Raw genomic sequence first — 20,705 nt, forward strand, 5'->3', positions numbered from 1 at the left:
CCTGGAAGAAAGGTAATAATCATTTGGTCACTGATTTTGCTGATAGGCCTCCAAAAATTGATAATAACATCAAATGGTCACTTTCAGGCTCCACCATCAAGGTACTACCAAGTTATAATCGGACTAAATCGGTTATTATTCCCTTTCACAATAATTAACAAAGCAAGTTGTTTCTTGTACCCTTTTGATGCCTTATGGGACAAACTATACCTTGAATTAGTAATTAATAAATTAAGAATTAAGTTAAAGTATCTAGCTTGTTTTTCCCTTTTTTTTGTAATAACTCAACGATTAGTTTTATTTAAAAACAATAAATTACATAGGCCAAAGAAAAAGTCATTGGATTTTTTTCCCTGTTGATTTTGCTAAAATTATGCTAATTACCACCCTATTTGTAGAATTCATATAAATCTCCACAAAAAGGGATAAATTTCATAAAAATTTTCTTGAATTCTGTAACAAAATTACAAAATTATTTTTTATTTTCCAAAACCAATGCAAACATCAATGGAAAATAAAGAGTAAATTATACCACCAACTCAAGTTGATATGATTGATAGGACCTCATGTCACTTAAACAAATAGTAATTAGAAGTTTAAATCATAGTCCCAACTTATTGAAAGAAATCTACTGTTTACCCTCATTCCTCCTATCTGAATGTTACCTTGAGGTGGAGTCTCCTAAGCCCACATCTTTGAGATGCAAGCATGTGTAAGCATACACAGGTTAAATTAAAAGATATGGGCTTTGGATGGCCGCCAATCGTTAGGTGATTTTATTCAGTCCTGCAAATTTGGCAATGAGTAACTAAAGGAGATATCAAAGACTAACAAGGAACACACACCACCCATTCCTTTGTGCACAAAACAGAGGAAATAATCCTCATAGAGGAAAGTGTTATCCTAATTAATATTATATATACACCATCCACAGTTCCATACAGAAAGGGGAAAAAAGCATAATTAACAGGATAACAATTTCCAAAGAGTTGTTGGAGATACAGATATATAATACATGCGCAATTCTTTAAAAAAAAAAAATTAGGAGTAGCAAAATTGTCCTCTTCTCTTCCACCACTCCATTCTTTGACCTAAACTGCCTAAGAAAAATGCATAAGCACTTCTGAAAAAGGCTAACAGCTTTGAATGGCTACCAATATCCCAACTTACAGTTAAATAACCATGCAATGCATATAAGTGTAGTAGTAGAGGTAGATTCCAACATGCTTTTAGCAAACTAGAACAACAACAAAACTTCTTGTGAATGGCGACAAGATACATCATTTCTTCAGAAGCTTCTGCGAGAAAATCTTCTTCGAATATGGGCTGTTTCGCGAAATCGCTTTGTGTGACTCAATTGTATCAACCAGTATGTTATGCACATAGCCCTGGTTTAGGAGGAAAAGGAAAGCATGAGAAAAGGAAACCCCACATACATGTACACTTCTTATACAATACATATTCAGCTGAGATATAGCATACCATGATGTCAAACTGATCAAATTCATGGGTTTGTTGAATCACTTAAATGATAAAGCCTTTACAACAAGTGGTCAGTCTGTGTTACAAACCTCAGAATGTCGAAGAGCTGATTGAATGACATAGTTTGCATGTGGGTCTTGAAGCAACTGTTCGAAATGAGGAGCTGAAAGCAATTCATGGATGACTCGTGCACGATGTTCATCATTGAATACAGCAAGGCATTTTTCAACCACATGGCTGCTGAACTTCTGTGTTGACAGGTGAATGTAACTACCTTCCAATTGCGAAATTATACTTGCAGTGGCAGATGGAATCCTCAACTCCAAGATATATTGGACAACATAATTTCTGCACGGGGCATGAAAAACCAACAGCTGAAAGGGTGGAAAAGCCAAAAGGGATAATCTATTCTACATCTCTCAGAAATTCCAACAGCATAATTTTGAAATGCAACGATTAAATCATGCAGAAATAGTACATTATGTATGGTCTTCAATTTGAAAATCAAGTGAGTAAATTCTCTCCTAGCCTAAGGAATGATGAATTATCACATGCAGAGGATCCATATCTAGTGCTCAAACTGAAGCATTTGCTTTCAAAATCATTTTCCCATATTTCTATCACATATATGTATTAGCAGCTAAGTTCCACAAACAGTACAAGGAAATCTTCTAGCATAGTTTAAGTTATTTTGCAGAGCAAAACAGAAAATACAGGTTTTTTTAGCCTGACAATGAATTATTCATCAAGAAATAAAATCCTTTGTACATCTGCATGAGGATTCGGGGATATATTAACAAAGTAATGTTCTTCTAATAATTACCCATATTGATCTTGAGCTAGCTGAAATGCATTAGCAGATATTTCCGCAACCAGTTGTTGACGATGCTCCCCTCTGGAATGACCAATACATCTTTGCAGAACACAACATCCATGCTGATGAGTTGCAATGTCAACACAATACTTTGCAGCAGCAACAAATATAAACTGCTCCATGCAGTAACAAGGAAAACCATAAGAAATTAGCAGGCCCACGCCTAAATCAATAGGCAGATATGGAATACCAATTGAGTGAAAAGAAAAAAAGATAGTTATATCATTAATCATCCAGACAATTCATTTTGGGAACATTAAGCATGAAATAGGGGAATTAGCAACAATATTTCCTACATTTAGAAAGCTCTATATATTTGCTAAAAGTAACTTCTTCCGTCCGGTATATAGCTGGCCTTAAGACTAAGCAACCTGCATCAAAATAGATGCCACTATAACTACTTTTGAGAATGTCTTTTACCCAAGAGATCATCAACCAATTATATATCAGTTCTTTGAACTTCGAAGCCTCTCACAGTTTACAAATTACAAAGTTTTATAAATTTACAAGCATATTCAGGAGTTGGTTCTGTACATGTCATGTTTTTTTATAAAGAATTTTATATAATAACTTCTAATACAAAGGCAGAGAAAGTGGCTAACATCTTTATTAAGCCTGGTAAAATCATTTGGCCACAGCTCATTATTAAGGTGCCTTTTTTTTTTTTTGTTTTTTGGTACTTCACTTAAAAATTTGCACGCATTCTTGCAAAAGAAAATGAGAATCCTAAAGAAACTCATAACATAAATCATTATGTTCATTCATGGGAAGGGATATTTTTGACAGACTCCATTGCAGAGAACAGAACTCAGCTACTGGATAATGCCCAAAAGCATCCACAGTTTCACAGAAGCACGAAACTGCATAAAACAGCTTTGGATGTCGAGAGATCAAATATTGCAAGGCTTGCATGGAGCAAGAACCAATAGATAAATGGGGGAGCATATCATGTAATGTCATAATAAAACAAAAGAGGATGACATTGTTCAAGCACCATTAATATCATCATGGCAAAGATCAGAAGAACCAGAACCATAGCATATTGCATCCTTTTATTATGGTTAGTGTAGGCATAATTAGGAAGTTTCAAAACTTTGAAGCATTTTGCCATGCAAGAATCTCGCAACTTACAAAAAGAGAATCACTTTTTTAATCTCTAGGTCAGTTTCCAGAATATAACAGTATTGCATTCAAATTATATTGATAACTAAAATAATTAACCATGGTAACAACCACTGACTTCATAATTTGTCTTCAGTTCATAAGGTTGATTTAACCCCCAAAAACAACAAAAACAACTGATTCAACAAGGTTTCAAAGGTTTCAAAACATAATTTTTATAGTGACATAAGCTTCTCTAAATTTCCAATACAAGGGGGAAGAATATGCTGCGAAGAACATTCAGTAAAAACAGGAGCCAACACCCAACCACAATTGAAAGGTTAAAATGCAAACAGATAAATCTGATGATGTTATAAAACAATATGGAAATGATATAATTATTGAGATACATGATAATGATGAAGGAGATTGAGGAGCGTGTCTTTAAATAAATTGCTCTTAATGCTTAAACATAATGATATTTGTCAACATGTTAACAAATGTCAGATGTGTGGCTGAACCTGGCACTACAATTTGCCTGTATCTCATTATGGTGAAATGCAGTAGAACAGGCAGGAACACTCACTTTTCACTAGATAGACATTATAAATACAAGAGAAGTAAATTATTACATAATCAGGTAGCAAGACAGAAGTTCTCAAATTATTGGGCAAAGCTGCAATATCTAACTGCCAAACAGAAGTATAGAACAAACACCACCATAATGCTTTCCTGTAATGTATCTTTTGTAAAAGAATAAGCTTGTCTTTCCATCATCAACATCCTATAAAAACATATTACCCAATATATAAACTAGTTACTTGGAGAGGAGAGAAACCATACCTTGTTGTCTTCATTGCTCAAGCACTGCAAACAACGCTGGATTACATGATTTCCATTTAGATCTTTGATGAGAGCCAAGAATCCTGGTTCAAGGACTGATACAGCAAGCAAAATTTGTTGTTTAGTCTTGAGAGTTTCAATCAGCTTCTGGATCACGCGAGTGCTGAAAGAAAAGGTGATGTCAAAACCAATAATAGAAAAATCATTATCATATTGTCCCATTTGCATGAGTTAATTACTATACCCATGAGTGTTTAAAGAGATTCTGACTAGCTGCCCTGGTTCTTTAGTAATCATGAGTAGGATCTGCATCCTCTGTTCTTCAGTACACACGTCCAACAACTTCTGCATAAGGTAATTGCCGAAAGGGTTCATCATAAGTTCCACCACATGTTCGATGATCTCAGAGAATATAACTTGAACATCTTGTGGTGTACCCTCGTCAAACACCCTTTGCAGGAATCTACAGCCATGCTGATCTTTGGCTAATAAATATATGTATCCCTGAACTTCTGCGAGGGAATTATACTCAGTTACTAAAGGGAACGAGCATCCACTCCTAGCACTCTGAGGATTTTTACAAGATCGTAACACCTGCGGCTGGTTGTCCAGCTCTGACCTTTGTAGATGCTTCGCAAAGTGAGCTTCGCGCACACCACCCTTACTATGACCCCATGAAACATCAGAACCTCTTACAGGCAAATGTTTCAAACCTTCACCCTGAATGATGAAGCTTCCCTCACTAGTAATGGCATCTAGACCACCTTGTGGGATTCTAACGTTTGAAGGTGGAATAGCTCTTGCATTAGAGCTAGGAAGATTGTGCTGCAGAAAATCTTGAACACTCAAATAAGGCCTTAAATTGGTACAAAGGGAAGGATCAGGCAATCTTGAAATGCCCCTGTCCTCCATCAAATTCATTCCACTTTGCTGTGCATAATGTAAAGAATCAAACAATGGATGTCCACCCAAAGAAGTAGCACGCTCTGTCACCAAATTTCCTCCATAATGATAGCTATTTATCAGCTGTCTTTTTTGCCAAGGAGAGTAGACTGAACCACACAAGCCATTAAATTGAGAATAGATAGTACCAGCTTGTCTGGAACATGGTCGTGATTCAAATAAATTACCCATTTGATAATCCCGAGGTAATCCTGCCAATGCTGTGTTTCTTTCGGCATCAAAACTCATGGGATAAGGTGGAAAGGGGGATTGAACAAACGCACGGTCGGAAAATTCTCTCCTGAAATTGTCGTAATCTCCATGTTTATAAGCATCGATTGGATTATTTTCACCCAGAGAACTATTACCACGGAATGGAAGCCCATTCTTGCCCATTGATGCATCTTTGAAATTACAAGAATTCTCATATTGATTGCTGACGCACATGTTCCTCAAATGAGCACAGAGGTTCAGTTCATCAACCAAGCTCTCACTAGCCTTCTTTGTGGCAGGGTAATCAGGTGCCACTGAATCCAAGCAGAAGCTGTTTGGGTAATTTGAAACTCCAGAAAGCATACTTGATTTAAATTCTTCCAATGGAGGAGGGGTTGGTGATCCATTGTCAGATAAAGGTCGCCCACTGGAAAACAAACTTGAACAAGAACCATCTGATCGCAGAGAGAAGCCGCTTACAGGTGAAGAGACAGAAGGAAACTTAATTTGTGAAGAAGGGTCATCATCATCGCCATAAAAAACTCCATGAATCGACTGCCTTTCAAAGCCCGCCTGATCATCACTCCCACCACACATATGTCGAAGCCGATGAAGAAGATTATGCGATGTTGCTTGAGGAATCTCTTCTAGCAACATTTCAAGCTCATCATCATCCTTCACGTTATCTCTGATCTTTTTCACCATCTTCGCACTCTCGAAGACCAGCAACAACCAGACGAGATACCAACAGAAAAACAAAAAATAAAGAAAAATAGAAAAATCGCAGTCCAAGCGATCAGAGCAATCACAAAATCAGAAAACCCATTTCGACGTCGATTCGTACAGGCTCAATAATACACCCTCGGAAAACATATCGTTTTTAGTCAGGTACAGAAGAAGCTAAAAGAAAGCGACTCTTGGCGATGGAAATTTTCAATTACATTTCCATTTCAAAAGAAAAAATCATCTCATTTGGGTTTTTGGGTTTCATTTGTGAAGGGTTGGTAAGGCATGCAAAGATTGAAGGTTTGCATACGGTTACTGGGCACCGTAGCTGTACTCCCCCGCGTACTCTCTCACGCCATTAAAGCTCAAGAAGAAGCGACACCCAGAGTGGCAGCAAAATATATATGCGTGCGTAAATATATATATATATTCCTTCATATGCGAACACGCCGAGGTAAACGAGAAAACAAACACGGTACCATGTCTTCCCCACAATTAAAGTTTTTCCTTTTCTTTGTCTTCGCTTGATAGTTATATTTATATTAATATTTCAATATAAATTACAGGGTTAAAAATGAAACTCTCTATCATGCGTGTTATACACGCTCGACAATGTGATGGGACCCATTTGGTAATCAACCACTTTGTCATCGAGTTCGGATCACATAGGGCGCGTGGTGCCATACAACAGCAATAAAATTAATTTTCTTTAAAATTTTACATTAAAAGGATTTTTCCGTTGCTGATATCTTTGCCGGCAGTGACTTGTAACAACTTATGGCTGAAGAATTGGAAGAGCTTTAAGGGGATTTATCTAATTTAATTTATAATTTAATACTTTTGTGAAATGCAAATTGCAAAAATAATAAACTAATTAAATTAATCATTAATAAATCATGTTGGGAAGAATTTATTTTCTATCCTCCACTATTTGAATAAAAAAATTAACCGTTGCTGTACACCCATTGATAATTTTATATCTACTGAGATACTTCTGATTCTACCAAAAAAAAAAGCATCTTTAACAAAAATATAAAAGAATTATCATGAATTTAAAAATCAAATGTAATATCATTTTCAATAATTTTTATATCAATATATTAATGATTAATTTTATAAATTTGTATTAATATTTATTATACTTAAAAGCATTTTATAACTTGTATAGACTTTTGACAGAAAAAAGTGGCCGAATCTTAATAAAATTATTTTGATTTTGTTTGATATTAAAATTTTAATTGAGGATTGAGCTACGCCAATATATAACTTGATTTTTGTGGATAACAAATCTTAAATGATATATATACTGATGATATTTCAAATACCATGCATTATATGAATATTGATATTTCAAATATTATGATTCATATGTTGACAAAGAAAAAAAATTACATTTATTTTGAAATTTACATGATTTCATGAAAATTTGTTCAACCAAAATGTACTAGATATATCTCTAATGAATTAAAGGATATTAATGTGATATAGTATATTTACTTAAGCTCCTCCAAATGAGGTTGGGTTTGGTGGTGCATCATCAAATGGTGAATGCCTATCCAAGAACGTGCTAGAGGATCAAGCAATTAATAGGGTGAGAGACCATTTAAAAATAGACACAAGGATGATTCATTTATGAAAAAGGATTAATTTCATCTTATAAAAAATTATACTATGAATACACTATATTTTAAAAAAAGGAAAATGGCATCTAAGGATTTATGAAAAATATTGTCTATAGTTAATAACCTATAAAAAATAGATTGTTGTTAAAATAAAAATATAATTTTTTTGTAATGATAATTTATTATGGATTATTGTCTACAAATAACATTCTTCACATGTCATTCGATACGATTTTCCATTTGAAAAATAAGTGATCTTCACTACACCATATGTAAGTCAATGAGAAAAATAAAATAAGAAGATTGTGTGAAGTCGCCTGAGGAATCTAAGCTCTTTTGATATCATTTTACCATCTTTATTATTCTTCACATTATTAAGTATGTTATTATCAAGAAGGCTGCTATCATGCATAACAAGATAATAAAACTAAATATTTAATTTTATAAACTTAACTAGTAATAATTATTAATGTAAATATATGTTTATAGTTACCTTTAATGGGTAATATTATAATAAATATGGTTAAATTTTGAATCTCAAATTTAGCATATTAATACTTTCTCCTCATTTTTTATCTTTTCTTGGGTTGGGTTTCTAAGAAGAAATTAGTATAGTCTTTGAATTTATAGATATCAATCATCTTCCATTATTTTGTTCAAATATTACCAGTGATGTTTTAAATTTGTTACAAGTGACATTCTAAATTATTAACAATTGTTGTTATTATATTTTGTACATTTATTTTTATTTTATTCAATTCAATATAAATTGGAATTTAATATGAATGTTGTTTAATAAAATTTAATTATTATTGTTATAAAATATAGAATTCATATTAAATTTGGCACTCTTCAATATTTAGTATGTTCATTTATTTGTAAAATATTTTATACTTATTCATATATTAACTATTAGTAATTTGATATATTAAATCTAATCAATATAAATTAAACTATACATATTGAAAATGCTTTCCTCAAAAATCAAAATGTTCATTACTTTTAAATGTCCATTGCTTTCCTGAAAAACCAACATGTTGTAAAATAGATAACTATGTTTTGGAGTGATTTGTTAGGCTACTATTTTTTATAAGTTATATTTTTTTATTATTCACGGGTATTCTCGTATTAAAAACAATTATGTTTGAGATACAATCATAAAATAAAATTAGTGCTAGAATTATTTAATAATGATATAGATTGGAATAGTTCAGTGTAGATAATCTAAAGAAATATGCTACATTTATTTACTTTTCTTTGTGGGAGAATTATAGACAAATCTCTTTGAAATAGGAAAATAATAATTCGGTTTGTAAAATGTAATAATGATAATGAAGTTGTAAAGAACTTCTTTGAAATTAAATTTATATGTAGAATTAATTTAATACCCTTTTACAATTTAGAGAGTTTGTGATTTTCTAAATCTTTTTAGTCATTGGAACCAAACTTGTGAATATTTATAAACAAGTTAAAATTAGTTGGACTTTAGTGATTTTCTAAATCATTTTAGTTATTAGTAAAACTAAACTTGTGAATACTTATACTAAGCTTGTGAACCATGTAAAATCAGTTAAACTTTGCTGAATATAGAATGTAAAATCTTGATTTTTAATAAAGAATAACTTGTGGAATTGAGATTTTTCAATGAGGAATTCAAATGAGTATTAATATTACATTAAGGAGATATTAGAGAAATAAATATGTATTCGAGGTGAATTGAGGTTAATTGAGTGTTTAGGAATTAATTATGAGTGTTATTGGCCAAAAATATAGTAGAAGGGTTATATAGGGTCCAAAATAGGTGTTTAAGTCAAACTGAACCCAAAAAGGTAAGTATTGGGCCCTTAGTGATTATCTGCACGTGGAGGAGCCCAACACAAGGCTCGACCTTTTGCAAATGGAACCTAAAACAAGGGCATTTTAATTAAATGCCCATCCACACATGGACCAACATGAACTAGCCACAACAAAACGCGTAAAGGGTGCTGAAAAATCAAAAGCAGCTCCAATTGAGCTCTGTTAAGGCATAAGAATCCAGCAACTTTGAGGTGTTTTCAAGTCGAGCAACCATTTGGGGTAAGTTCTAAGTCCTTTAAGTTATCTATCTACCTAAACTTCTTTGAGATTGAGGAAGTTTCAAATTTAGGGTTTACCTATGGGAGGTTTAACTCAAATTTATGATGCTATATTAATGGTGATGAGGTTTTTGAGAATCTAATAAATGTTATAGAAAATTTTTTAAGGTTAAAATTTGAATTTGAGGATTTTGAAGTTAAACCTTGGACTTAGTCGGTGATGTTTGGTTAAATTTGAAATTGTAGGGGTTGATTTCATATGTTTAGATGCTTATTTAAGTATAGATAAGTGTTTCTAAAGTATTGGAACGATGAATTGATGTTTGAGGACAATTTATGATTGTTGGGGTATTTTTGGATGAATTTTAAGGCTATGTGATGACTAAATATTAATGTTGGGATTTTTCAAGGTTTAATTAGAGCTTATAAGAATAAAAGGTGTAAGAAAGAATTTTTGGAAGAGTTAAAATGGGTACTAAACTCAGTTTAGCACAAAGTGTGGTTTAGGCTTAGACTCATTAACTCTATAATTAGAATTAATTGTTGTTGTTGTTAATTAAAAATTAATAGTATATGTTATTAATTAGTTGTGTAGATTGTGTTGACCAATGAAGTAAAGGAAGTGGTGTTGTGAAGGAAAACTTGTTGTCCAAGACATAAGTGGATTTGATTTGTATATGATCACCCTGTTACTATAGGCATTATTGAAAGCATAAGACATTTTGTCTAGATATATTTTTTTCTGGTGATTGAAAGAATGTTCATAATGATTTAGTCCGATTATTATAAAATGTGCATCACTTGTCGAGTTGTATTAAATTGTTTGTAGGGGGTTTTGTCTGATTATGATTTATCATGTGATAAACCCTTATTAGACCTAATGAGTGACGTATAGCTTAGTCCAACTTACTTTTGGCCAGGTGATTTAGCATTTGAACATTGTGTAAGAAAGGATATAAGATGATGTCATGCATTACTTGTTTTTGTTTGATTGAATGAATATCATATGACTAAAAATTTGCAATTATATGCCCACTTAGTAATCTCATAATTAATTGCCTCACGTGCATTATTATATATTAATTTTAGTTACTGAGACTTTTAAGTGTCATTCCCTATAGTTAACAATTTTTATCGAAACAAGTTTGGTTTAGAAAGTACCAAAGACGTGATTTGGTGTATAAGGCACCATCTCTCACCCTAACCTCTTTATCTAGTTATACAATGTATATTGTTGCCAACTTTGGCTATATTTTGATTGATTGAGCATGTGACTTACTATTTTAATTAACTCGTATCTATTAGCCATGAGACTTCTGTCTACTCCTCATGGCCATAGTTTGAATATTATATCTTGATCGAGTACTTTGTATGCTAGGCATGAGACTCTTATCTGCCTTTCATGGTTTTAAAGGATGATATGAATGTATAAGTATGCAATGATGCACGTTTTTGAAATGTATATTGTTTGTTGTATTTGTTAAGTAATATTGTGATCAAATATATCCCTATACGTTAGTTTTATTTGGGTGGTAACTAGTGATTGAAAAAGTGTTGTTTGGGCCCGAGTCGAATATTAATAGTAAAATGTAGTTTGTAAAGTATTAGTTACCTGACCATAGTTTTGTAATTGTGACAAAGAGTGTACACTTGAGGCACTTAGTGGATAAATAATTTGTTGGTATTATGTTGTTTTGAAACTTGCCACTTTAGAAACTATGATTCTTGTTAACGTGTGATTTTAAAATGACTAATAGATTTCAAATATTAGTTTTGAGATGAGATTCCAATGTGTATTTTTTTTACAAATGATACTTTTATTTGGCAAAATGTAAACTAACTATTTTCTTAATTGCCATGGTAGAGAAATTTATTATCTTTAATTCTTTCTAACATATGGTAGATCTTTTCTTCCATGGTAGGCTATTAGTAAAAAGTTTTATTATAAGTTAAACTCTTTTTTCTACCATAATAGAGTTTTAAAAAGAAAATTTTATTATCTATTATTATGGTAAATCTTTTTCTATTATAATAAGTGTTCAATGTTAGTAAATAGTTTATTAAACTATTAATTTGTGAAAAATTGATTTTAAAATTTTGTGTGTTGCAAAGGAAATTATTGAGAGAAAGTTGTGATTTTTTAAATTATTTTAGTTATAGATAGAACTAAACTTGTAAATTATATAAAATTAATTGCAGATGGGTATTAAAATAATTTTACACAAAAAATTAATTTCAAAGAAGTACCTTGGGAACTCATTAATATTATTACATTTCGTAAGATTAAATTATCATTTTCCTATTTGAAAAAAAATTATTTGTCATTCCCCCTTTCTTTTTTTCTGTTTAATAAGGTGATACATTTATTTACTCTGCATTTGTGAGAATTTGTCCTTAGGTGGTTGGTTAAATGAGAATTTGTCAACTGAGCACCTCTTTACTTACACACACACAAGCAAATATTAAAGATACATGCACGAAATGTATTTGAAAAATAACTATTTCAAGCGAAAGGAAAATAATTATGATGACCTCAGACAAGCTCAAATGGTCGGAGCAGGGGGACTATATACAATTAAGATTTGAAAGTATATTTGATAATTTTTCTCAATGAAATGGAATAGAATAAATTGAACACATAATAATTAATAGCTAATATTATAAGGAAGAATGATATATAGAAAATATCTCTGAAATACATAAATAATATTAAGTATTACGAAATGTGATAGGAATTATTATTTAGTTTTGAAGGCTAACATTTTGATTTTTAACAAAATGACATATTTTCCCTCAACGACATTATGTTTTGGGAAATAATTATTTTGGCTGGCCTGTTAACTAAAACAAAATAGAAAATGACTGCCCCCTCCATTAAAAAATATAAAACATTTTTTGAGAAGTTAAATGTTAAAAAATATAAGATATTTTTAATCTTTTGAGGTGTAATCATTGTTTTTTTTTTTAAAAATATCTCTATTGATAAATGACTTTATATTTATTGTAGGGTGTTTAATGGGGGTAAATATGAAAAGATATAATTAGTTTGAAAGTTAATAACTATTTTATTAAGAGTGAGATTTAGTTAAAAATGCCTTATATTTTTGAATAGAAGAAGTATTTTTTATGATATGCAGAAAATGGCTATTTTCTTTACACAAATTTTCTTTCTTTCACACATCAATTAAAATAGCTATTTTCTTATTTTCATAAAAAAAATACTTTTTTCTTAGCCTTAACCCTTTTATTAAAATGAGTGAGAAAAAATGCTCACTCAGATTATATTTTCCATGTCCACATTAATTAATATAAGGATATAACTGATAAATTTTAAAAATAATTTCAAAACACACTAAGCATCCTACATTTTGGATCAATTTTATTTAGAAAAATGTTTCATGATTATTAAGCTTTTAAGAGAAGAGAGTATTTTCTTTAAATATAAAATATGGAAAAATGTCTCATCAATTAGCAGCCTGGTTGGATTGACATCATAATTGATTTGGAGCCCAAATAATTGATTTTTGAAAAATTACTCAAACAGTTGAAAAAATTAATAATTAATTATTGAGTCAGAATCATATTTCAAAATAAGCTCTGAAAAGTTACTTATAAATTTAAATTTACTATTAAATAACATATTTTACCTTTTAAATAAAGTTTAACAGATTTAATAATATTAAATAAAATTTTAATAATTTAATTTTAAAAAATAATATCCTTTATAATAATTTGTATAGCTAAAATTAATTTCAATATCCAAACAGATTGTATTATAATATAATCAATTATAATTAAAATTAATTATGTTAATTATTATTTTTATAATTAATTAAAATTTAAAGGGGTTATAAGTTGTTGGTTTTAGTTGTTAGCAATTAGTAAGGCTTTGCGTATATATAATCCGCAACCACAACGATTTACACAATTTTCGTTGGCCAGAAAAGAAGATTTATGTACACAATTAAGAAGAGGATGACGTGGCCAACGATATGCACATGTTGCACAACTGGCGGTTACAGCAGGCAAAATTTATTGGACACTACATTGTCGGGCCTTTATTCTAAGACCAACTTTGTGGCTTTTAATATAAAATTTTTAGTTTTAAACATTTTTTTTACTGCATAGAATTATTCTTAGGTAATTTTGTTTGAAACTTAGGTGAATATTAAATTTGGATATCTCTTTTAATAAAAATTTATAAATTAATTTGTCACTTTGTAAAAAAGTAGACATAAAAGCTCATTCCATAAAACTTTAGCCTTGTATTGTTGGTAAAAGATTTTTTTTTTCATTATAAAAAAGATGTAATAGTTAATTATTATTTTTTAATATTACCCTTCTTTTTTTGATATGATTATTTGATTACGTTAGATTTGAACATTGTTACGTCCAAATGAAAGTAACTCTTCTAAAAAAAATTTTCACATTCACATGAACTTGAACCTAATACTTTATGCCCAAGTAGTCAAGGCTCTTTTTACTAGAATCAATCCTTATTGGTTATATTTCCCCTCTTTATAATTGTATCAAGTTGTAATTCTCAAAGCATGTGTTGAGATTATGACTTAAATTTTTATGATCCTTTATGATTATTTTTATATATTATTTTAATATAAATCTATCATATTTGTATTTGATATTTTAGGAGATATTTATTATTATTCAATATAATATTTTTAATTGATGACAAGCACTATATATATCTTATCTCTTCATCTCTTATAGAAGAGACAATTATTATGATTCTCATTTTTTATAGTGAAATTACTCGCTCGTTACTTGTGGGTTTTTTGTCCTTCAAATTGAGGGTTTTCTCATATTAAATTTCTTGTGTCATCTTTTATTACTTTTTCTAACTTCTCCATTATTTTCAATTATTTCATCAGGTTTACTTTCGCTAATTATTTGCTCACTTCCTAACAGCATGCTTTATTGTGCTTGTTGATTTTAGTGAAGGAAAAGATTAAAAACTCAAACATTTTTTACAAGCTTAAAAATATTAATTATCGTTCCTTGAAAACCATGAGGTTAAATACCTTTGCTTTATAATTAAGACTTGAGGGAACACATAATAAACAACATCCTCTAACCAATAAACTTTGCTTAAAAAATTTGTAAATTTAAACTTTACAGGGTACTCCGTCCACGCCATAATATGTGTTAAGAGTAACTAATTCATGTTTTATAAAAAAAATTTAGTTGAAACTTTATTTTTGTAGAAATATTTATATCTTTATATGTATACCATTGAGTGTTTCTAATAGTACGTGCATGGTCTTTAAATATGAAACATTTAAAAAGAAGAAATATTAAAAAAAGTAACGGTGTAAATGGTAAAAAAAACATAAAATTTAAGTAATGGCCTGTATTTTAGATCAAGAGGTGCTTCTATAAAGAGATTTATATTGTGGCCCTAAAGGAGTATTAACTAATTTTAACTAAATTTTTTAACCCATACTCCTCTTATCTTATTTATGGAGTAGATAGAGAATATTTATTTTGGTCTTAGTTATAAGGCATTTTAATTATTGTTATGTTTATCTTTATCATTTTGTCTTATTAAATATTGGTAAATTTATTAAGTGCTCTAATATTTCATTTTAAAGTAGATATATTTAGTAGGGGTAAAGTTAAAAACTTATTGAATTTTTAGACAAAGTTAATAAAGTTCAAAATTTTTCTTGATTTTAATGAAAATATTAAAAATAATTTATAAATAAAATAAAAAAATATAAAATTTTAAAGTACATTTTAAATGTGGCTGAAGTTGATTTTGATAACATGACTGCCCATATGTGGAATTCACATTTAAATATTGAGCATCAAATGAGAAAGTTAAATGTGTGTCTAATTTTTTATTTTACCATGCTACCCTTCAACTTTTTAGGTTCTCTTGTTAACGTTTAATATTATACTATGATTTAAGATGAAAAATATGTTTAACTATTTACATGTGTCTAATATATTAAACTTTATACTTTTTATTTTTATTATTTAACATATCAAATTTTATGTTATTTAAAATTTTTATCACATATACTTTTTAAACATTTCTAACATATTATATTTATGTAACAAAAATTATAGATAGTAAAAATTAATGTTATTTTTGGTAATACTATATTCAAAAACACTTTGTAATATACAAAAATATAATCCAAAAAATCATATTATCAAATTAATTTTTTAAAAAAAAGTATATTCAAATATAAATTTTATTATAATATTAATTTCAACTAAATTAATTTTTGTTAAATAAATTTTTATATAAGTTGATCATTGACTAAGGGGAAACCAAACAGTTTTATACGAGAAATATGTTGTGAATAATCATAGATAGACTGTTTTATTCTCTGTCTTTTGATACTTGTACCAATTTAAAATTTTTATTGTTAACAATAACCCAAAAAAACATTTATTGTTAATGGACCAATTTTTTAAAAAAGGACGCCGGAAAAGCAAGAAACACTTTGGGCCCGTTTGGTTTTCTTCCATTTCACTTTCAAAAAGTAAAATTTTACATTCAGAAAGTTGGAAATTGTTTGGGTAAAATATTTTACAAGAAAGCACATCCTAAAAGCACATTCAAACAGTAACTGAAAGTGAATTTCTGAAACGTAATTATTTGCAGCTTTTGAAAAGTGGATTTAAAAAGTAGAATATTATTTGACCATACTACCCTAAGTTTAATCTCTCATTCTTTTATTTAAAAAATAGATAATTCATTAAAAATATAATTATTATTTCAATAATAATAATTAGGTATTAATTTTTTAATATTATAAATTGAATAACTAATCATGTTAATTTTTAGCATTAATGTATAATAAAAATTACAAATTTTATCACATTTTTTAAAATTACAAATTAAAAAAATATAAATAACTAGAGATCAAATTTTTAGCATTATACATCAAAATTTATGTTATTTAAAATCTTTATCACATTTTTTAAATATTTTAAATATATTACATTTGTATAATAAAAATTATAAATCATCATAAACTAATATCCTTTTTGGTAATTATACATTCAAAAGTACATTTCACTATCACAAATCAAATAACTTTCAATGTATTAAACTAACTTTTGAAAACATGTATCCAAACACAAATTTCATTATAACAACTGACTTTTACTAAATTGACTTTTACCAAATCAACTTTCACCAAATAAATTTTTGATACCAAATGCACACAAAATTCCCACGTTGTAGTTATGCCGCTGCTAATGTTCGAATCAGATAAATTATCCACTTAGCTATTGACACGTATGGCATCAATTCATTATGCTCCCTCCCCTCTCAGCAGCCAATCATATGGAGGTCGGAACTAGGGATGAGGTTTTTTTCCTTCTTATTTTCCCCTTAATGTAGATATTACTAGCACTTCATGATTTTAGAACAGAAATAATAATTATGCAACTCAATATGCAGACTATTAAATAAAAAAATAGGCTGAGAATGTAAATAAAGAAGTGATATTCATGTTTATTCTTTGTTGTGTGATACTTTCTCCGTATAAAAATATAAGGCATTTTTAACTAAATTTTATCTCAATAAAGTAGTTACTTATCTTCAAACTAACTATATCTTTTATATTTAGAGTATTTCACTATAAAATAAATATAAAATAACTTATTCAATATGGGTAATTTTAAAAAAATATAATAATTATATTTTAAAAGACTAAAAATATTTACATTTTTTAACATTTAACCTCTTAAAAAGTGTTTTATATTTTTAAATGAGGAGAGTAATTTCCAAATGTTAAAAAAGTCAGCTAAGATTGACTTAACACCAAGATATCCTTGTAATGCTCACATAGGGCGTTTGTAAATGTTTTGTTATTTGTCAAATTAAAAAAATCACTTTTTACTTAATAATATGTAGGGTTGTGCAAAAGTCTCATAGTATGGTCCAATCCGGTCTGACCTGTGAAAACCCAGTCTTGTCTAGTCCTATAAAACGTTGGTCCTATAGACCAAAAAGACAGGACTTATTTTTTAGGTAAGACCAGACTAGAACCAAGCATATGGACTAAGTGGTCCGGTCTGGTCCTACATAATTATTTTAATATAATTAAAATTAATTGATAAATTATTAATTAGTAAGTCTTAAAAAAATATCCTTTAGTCAAGTCCAGGTCCAGCCATCCAGCCTTGCACCACACACTCTGATCGAAAAACAAAATCCTGAACACTACGTCTACAGCACACTCAGTCTCAGCGTGACTCGACGTCTCGACCAGACGACCACTGCTCAACTCTCACTCATGCGTGACTCGACCGGTCGACCTTACTCCAGTGCACCGAAGCCCACCACCATCATTCACTTCGGTAACCGAACACCATCGCCCGCCCTTGCTCTCCACCTTTGATCCTCCTTGCTCTCCTCCTCCAGTGAGCCACACAGATCTCGATGCTCAAACTAGTCAACAGCCTCCGCCCTCCGCCTCCACACCTCAGCACAACTGCAACCGCAACTCAACCTAGATCTTGTCCTCCACCTTCACACCTCGACGCACCGTGATTGGAAGAAGGAAGATACTTGCTTTAGCTCAGATTTCCATTTCTATTCTCAGCTTCGCCTTGACCAGATTGGTGCTGCCTTCGTCGTTCTCCTCATCGTCCTCACTCCTCAAATTTAGTGCGTTTCAGGTTTAGCTGTTTCAATTTCACGGCTTTATGTTCATTGATTTATGTTTCAGTTTCAGGTTCAGCTGTTTCAGCTTCGCTTTACTTCCCCAAGAGTCATGTACTATACACTCAATTCTGAATCCTAGTTTTGCTATTTTAGGGAAGCTGAATGGAACAAGGCATTTAACTTTTCATTTGATTTGAGCTTCCTGACTTTCCATCTGATTTAACTTTCCATTTGCAGCCAAATATGAGGTTTCTACCTTTAAGATAAAAGTTAAGCAATTTTTACAAGTTGATTCATAAGTAGTCGGTCTAGCGGTAGAGTTATTTCAGGAATGCCATAACATGTCACTAAAAAATAGAAGATTTTAAGGTTTTAAGATCTTCTTATTAGGAGTTACTTTAACATAATGTTTTCTTTTGTTTAGAAAATCAAATTTAGCAAGCCGTTAATTTCTAGAAAGAATGATGCTGTTAATCTCATGGTTTAACAGTGCATATTGATTGGCTATGATTAATGTTAACCCATCTATCATACTCCATCCCAGGCAAGCTATATGCATGATTATATTAACTCCACCATTTCTTTTGCAATGATCTGAGTAATGATTTGAGCAATAATGCATATATGGTGATTTCATGGCAATTTTATCTGTAATAGATAAAAGCAAGCACCAGATTTTATTTTCAATCCCTGAATTATATATTATTTAGAGCAAATACAATTTTAACATGTCTATAGGCTAATTTTTATTACCTCTATTTTTGCTGATTTTTTTTTCATTTTGATTCCTTTTTATCATTGTGCTGTTATAACTCATCAATTATATGGTCTCAATTATATTTTATCATTGTGAAGTGATGGATATTGAGCAAACATTCAGCATTGATCAACTTCAATCATCTCCTTTTACTAGTAAAAATGTGAGTTCAACTCCTTCTGGACCATCCTTGACACCTACTCCTCCTCCTCAACCCCCAACTATTATGGAATATCCTCCTCCTCTTACAACTGTAACTGAAAATGAAGCTATAAAAGGTAGTAGAAAGAGGAAAAATTCTGCAAGAAAGGTATCAAAAGTGTGGGAACACTTTACCAAGTTACCATTGGAGGAGACAAATGGAGAAGTTAGAGCTGCATGTAAGTACTGTAATTTTGATTATGCTTGTGATCCAGGCAAGCATGGTTTAACATCCTTGAAGAGGCATGTACCAAAGTGTCTCAAGAATCCACATAAAGCTACATAAATGACAAAGCAATCTATGTTGAATTATGTGACACCAAGTGGACAAGAGGGAAGCTTAGTACCTCACATGTTCAATCAAAAACGATGTCGCAAGGCTCTAGTTGAGTTCATCATATGTGATGAGATGCCATTTAGGCTTGTTGAGAGGGAAGGCTTTAAAAAGTTTGTGAAGGAGTTAGAACCACGATTTCAAATCCCTTTAAGAACAACAATGGCTAGAGATGCCTGCCAATTATATCTTGGTGAAATTAAAATATTGAAAAATTTGTTGAAGAAGTGTACAATTGTCTTTGTCTCACTACAGATTGCTGGACATCAGTTCAAAACTTCAATTATTTATGTTTGATAGCCCATTTCATTGATAATGATTGGAACTTGCATAAGAGGATTCTCAGTTTTTGCATGGTTGAGAATCATAAGGGTGATACGATAGGCAAGACAATTAAAAGGTGCTTATCAGACTAGGGCATACAAAATGTGTTCACCATAACCATGGATAATGCAACTTCCAATGACACAGTATTGTCCTACTTAAAAAGGCGTTTAAAGAATTGGAGGGGTCTTGTTTGTGGTGGTGATTATCTTTAACTATGATGCTCTGCTCATATTCTTAACCTAGTTGTTAATGACGGTTTGAAAGAGTTGAAAGATACTTTTGAGTCTATTCGAAATGCTATTAGATATGTTCGTTCATCTCCTGCTCGCTTGCAAAGATTTAAAGATGTTTGTGAATTAGAAATGTTGGACACAAAAAGCATTATTTGCCTTGATGTCAGTATTAGATGGAATTCTACATATTTAATGTTGGATGTGGCTTTGAAGTTTTAAAAGGCATTTGAAAGATTAGAGGATGAGGATGAAGATTTTGTTAGCTACTTCAATAAAGGTTCAAAGCGTCATGCTCAGAGTGACATTTCTTGTTTAGATGGTAGCATGG

General features: G+C 30.5%; 1 protein-coding gene across 1 annotated transcript; it reads right to left on the reverse strand.

Annotated features, from left to right (window-relative positions):
• Positions 1–504: 504 nt before the first annotated feature.
• Positions 505–6,584, reverse strand: LOC129307233 (uncharacterized). The gene is made up of 5 exons (XM_054948128.1): positions 4,545–6,584; positions 4,301–4,463; positions 2,306–2,469; positions 1,572–1,830; positions 505–1,388 (listed from the first exon to the last, which is right to left on the reverse strand). The coding sequence occupies exons 1-5, from the start codon at positions 6,158–6,160 to the stop codon at positions 1,281–1,283; spliced, it is 2,310 nt and encodes a 769-aa protein (XP_054804103.1). The 5' UTR covers positions 6,161–6,584; the 3' UTR covers positions 505–1,280.
• Between the last annotated feature and the right edge of the window lie 14,121 nt (positions 6,585–20,705).

Source organism: Prosopis cineraria, unplaced genomic scaffold (assembly GCF_029017545.1).
Source record: "Prosopis cineraria cultivar Desert tree isolate PC_DT_omini unplaced genomic scaffold, ASM2901754v1 PC3, whole genome shotgun sequence".
NCBI lineage: Eukaryota > Viridiplantae > Streptophyta > Magnoliopsida > Fabales > Fabaceae > Prosopis > Prosopis cineraria.

Excerpts from the sequence above, each read along its gene's own strand:
- LOC129307233 (XM_054948128.1), bottom strand. The coding sequence starts at position 6,160 with ATGGTGAAAAAGATCAGAGATAACGTGAAGGATGATGATGAGCTTGAA. Across the intron at positions 2,470-4,300 it reads TGAGCAATGAAGACAACAAG|TTTATATTTGTTGCTGCTGC; the intron begins GTATGGTTTCTC and ends TGCATGGAGCAG. Across the intron at positions 1,831-2,305 it reads CTAGCTCAAGATCAATATGG|AAATTATGTTGTCCAATATA; the intron begins GTAATTATTAGA and ends TGCCCCGTGCAG.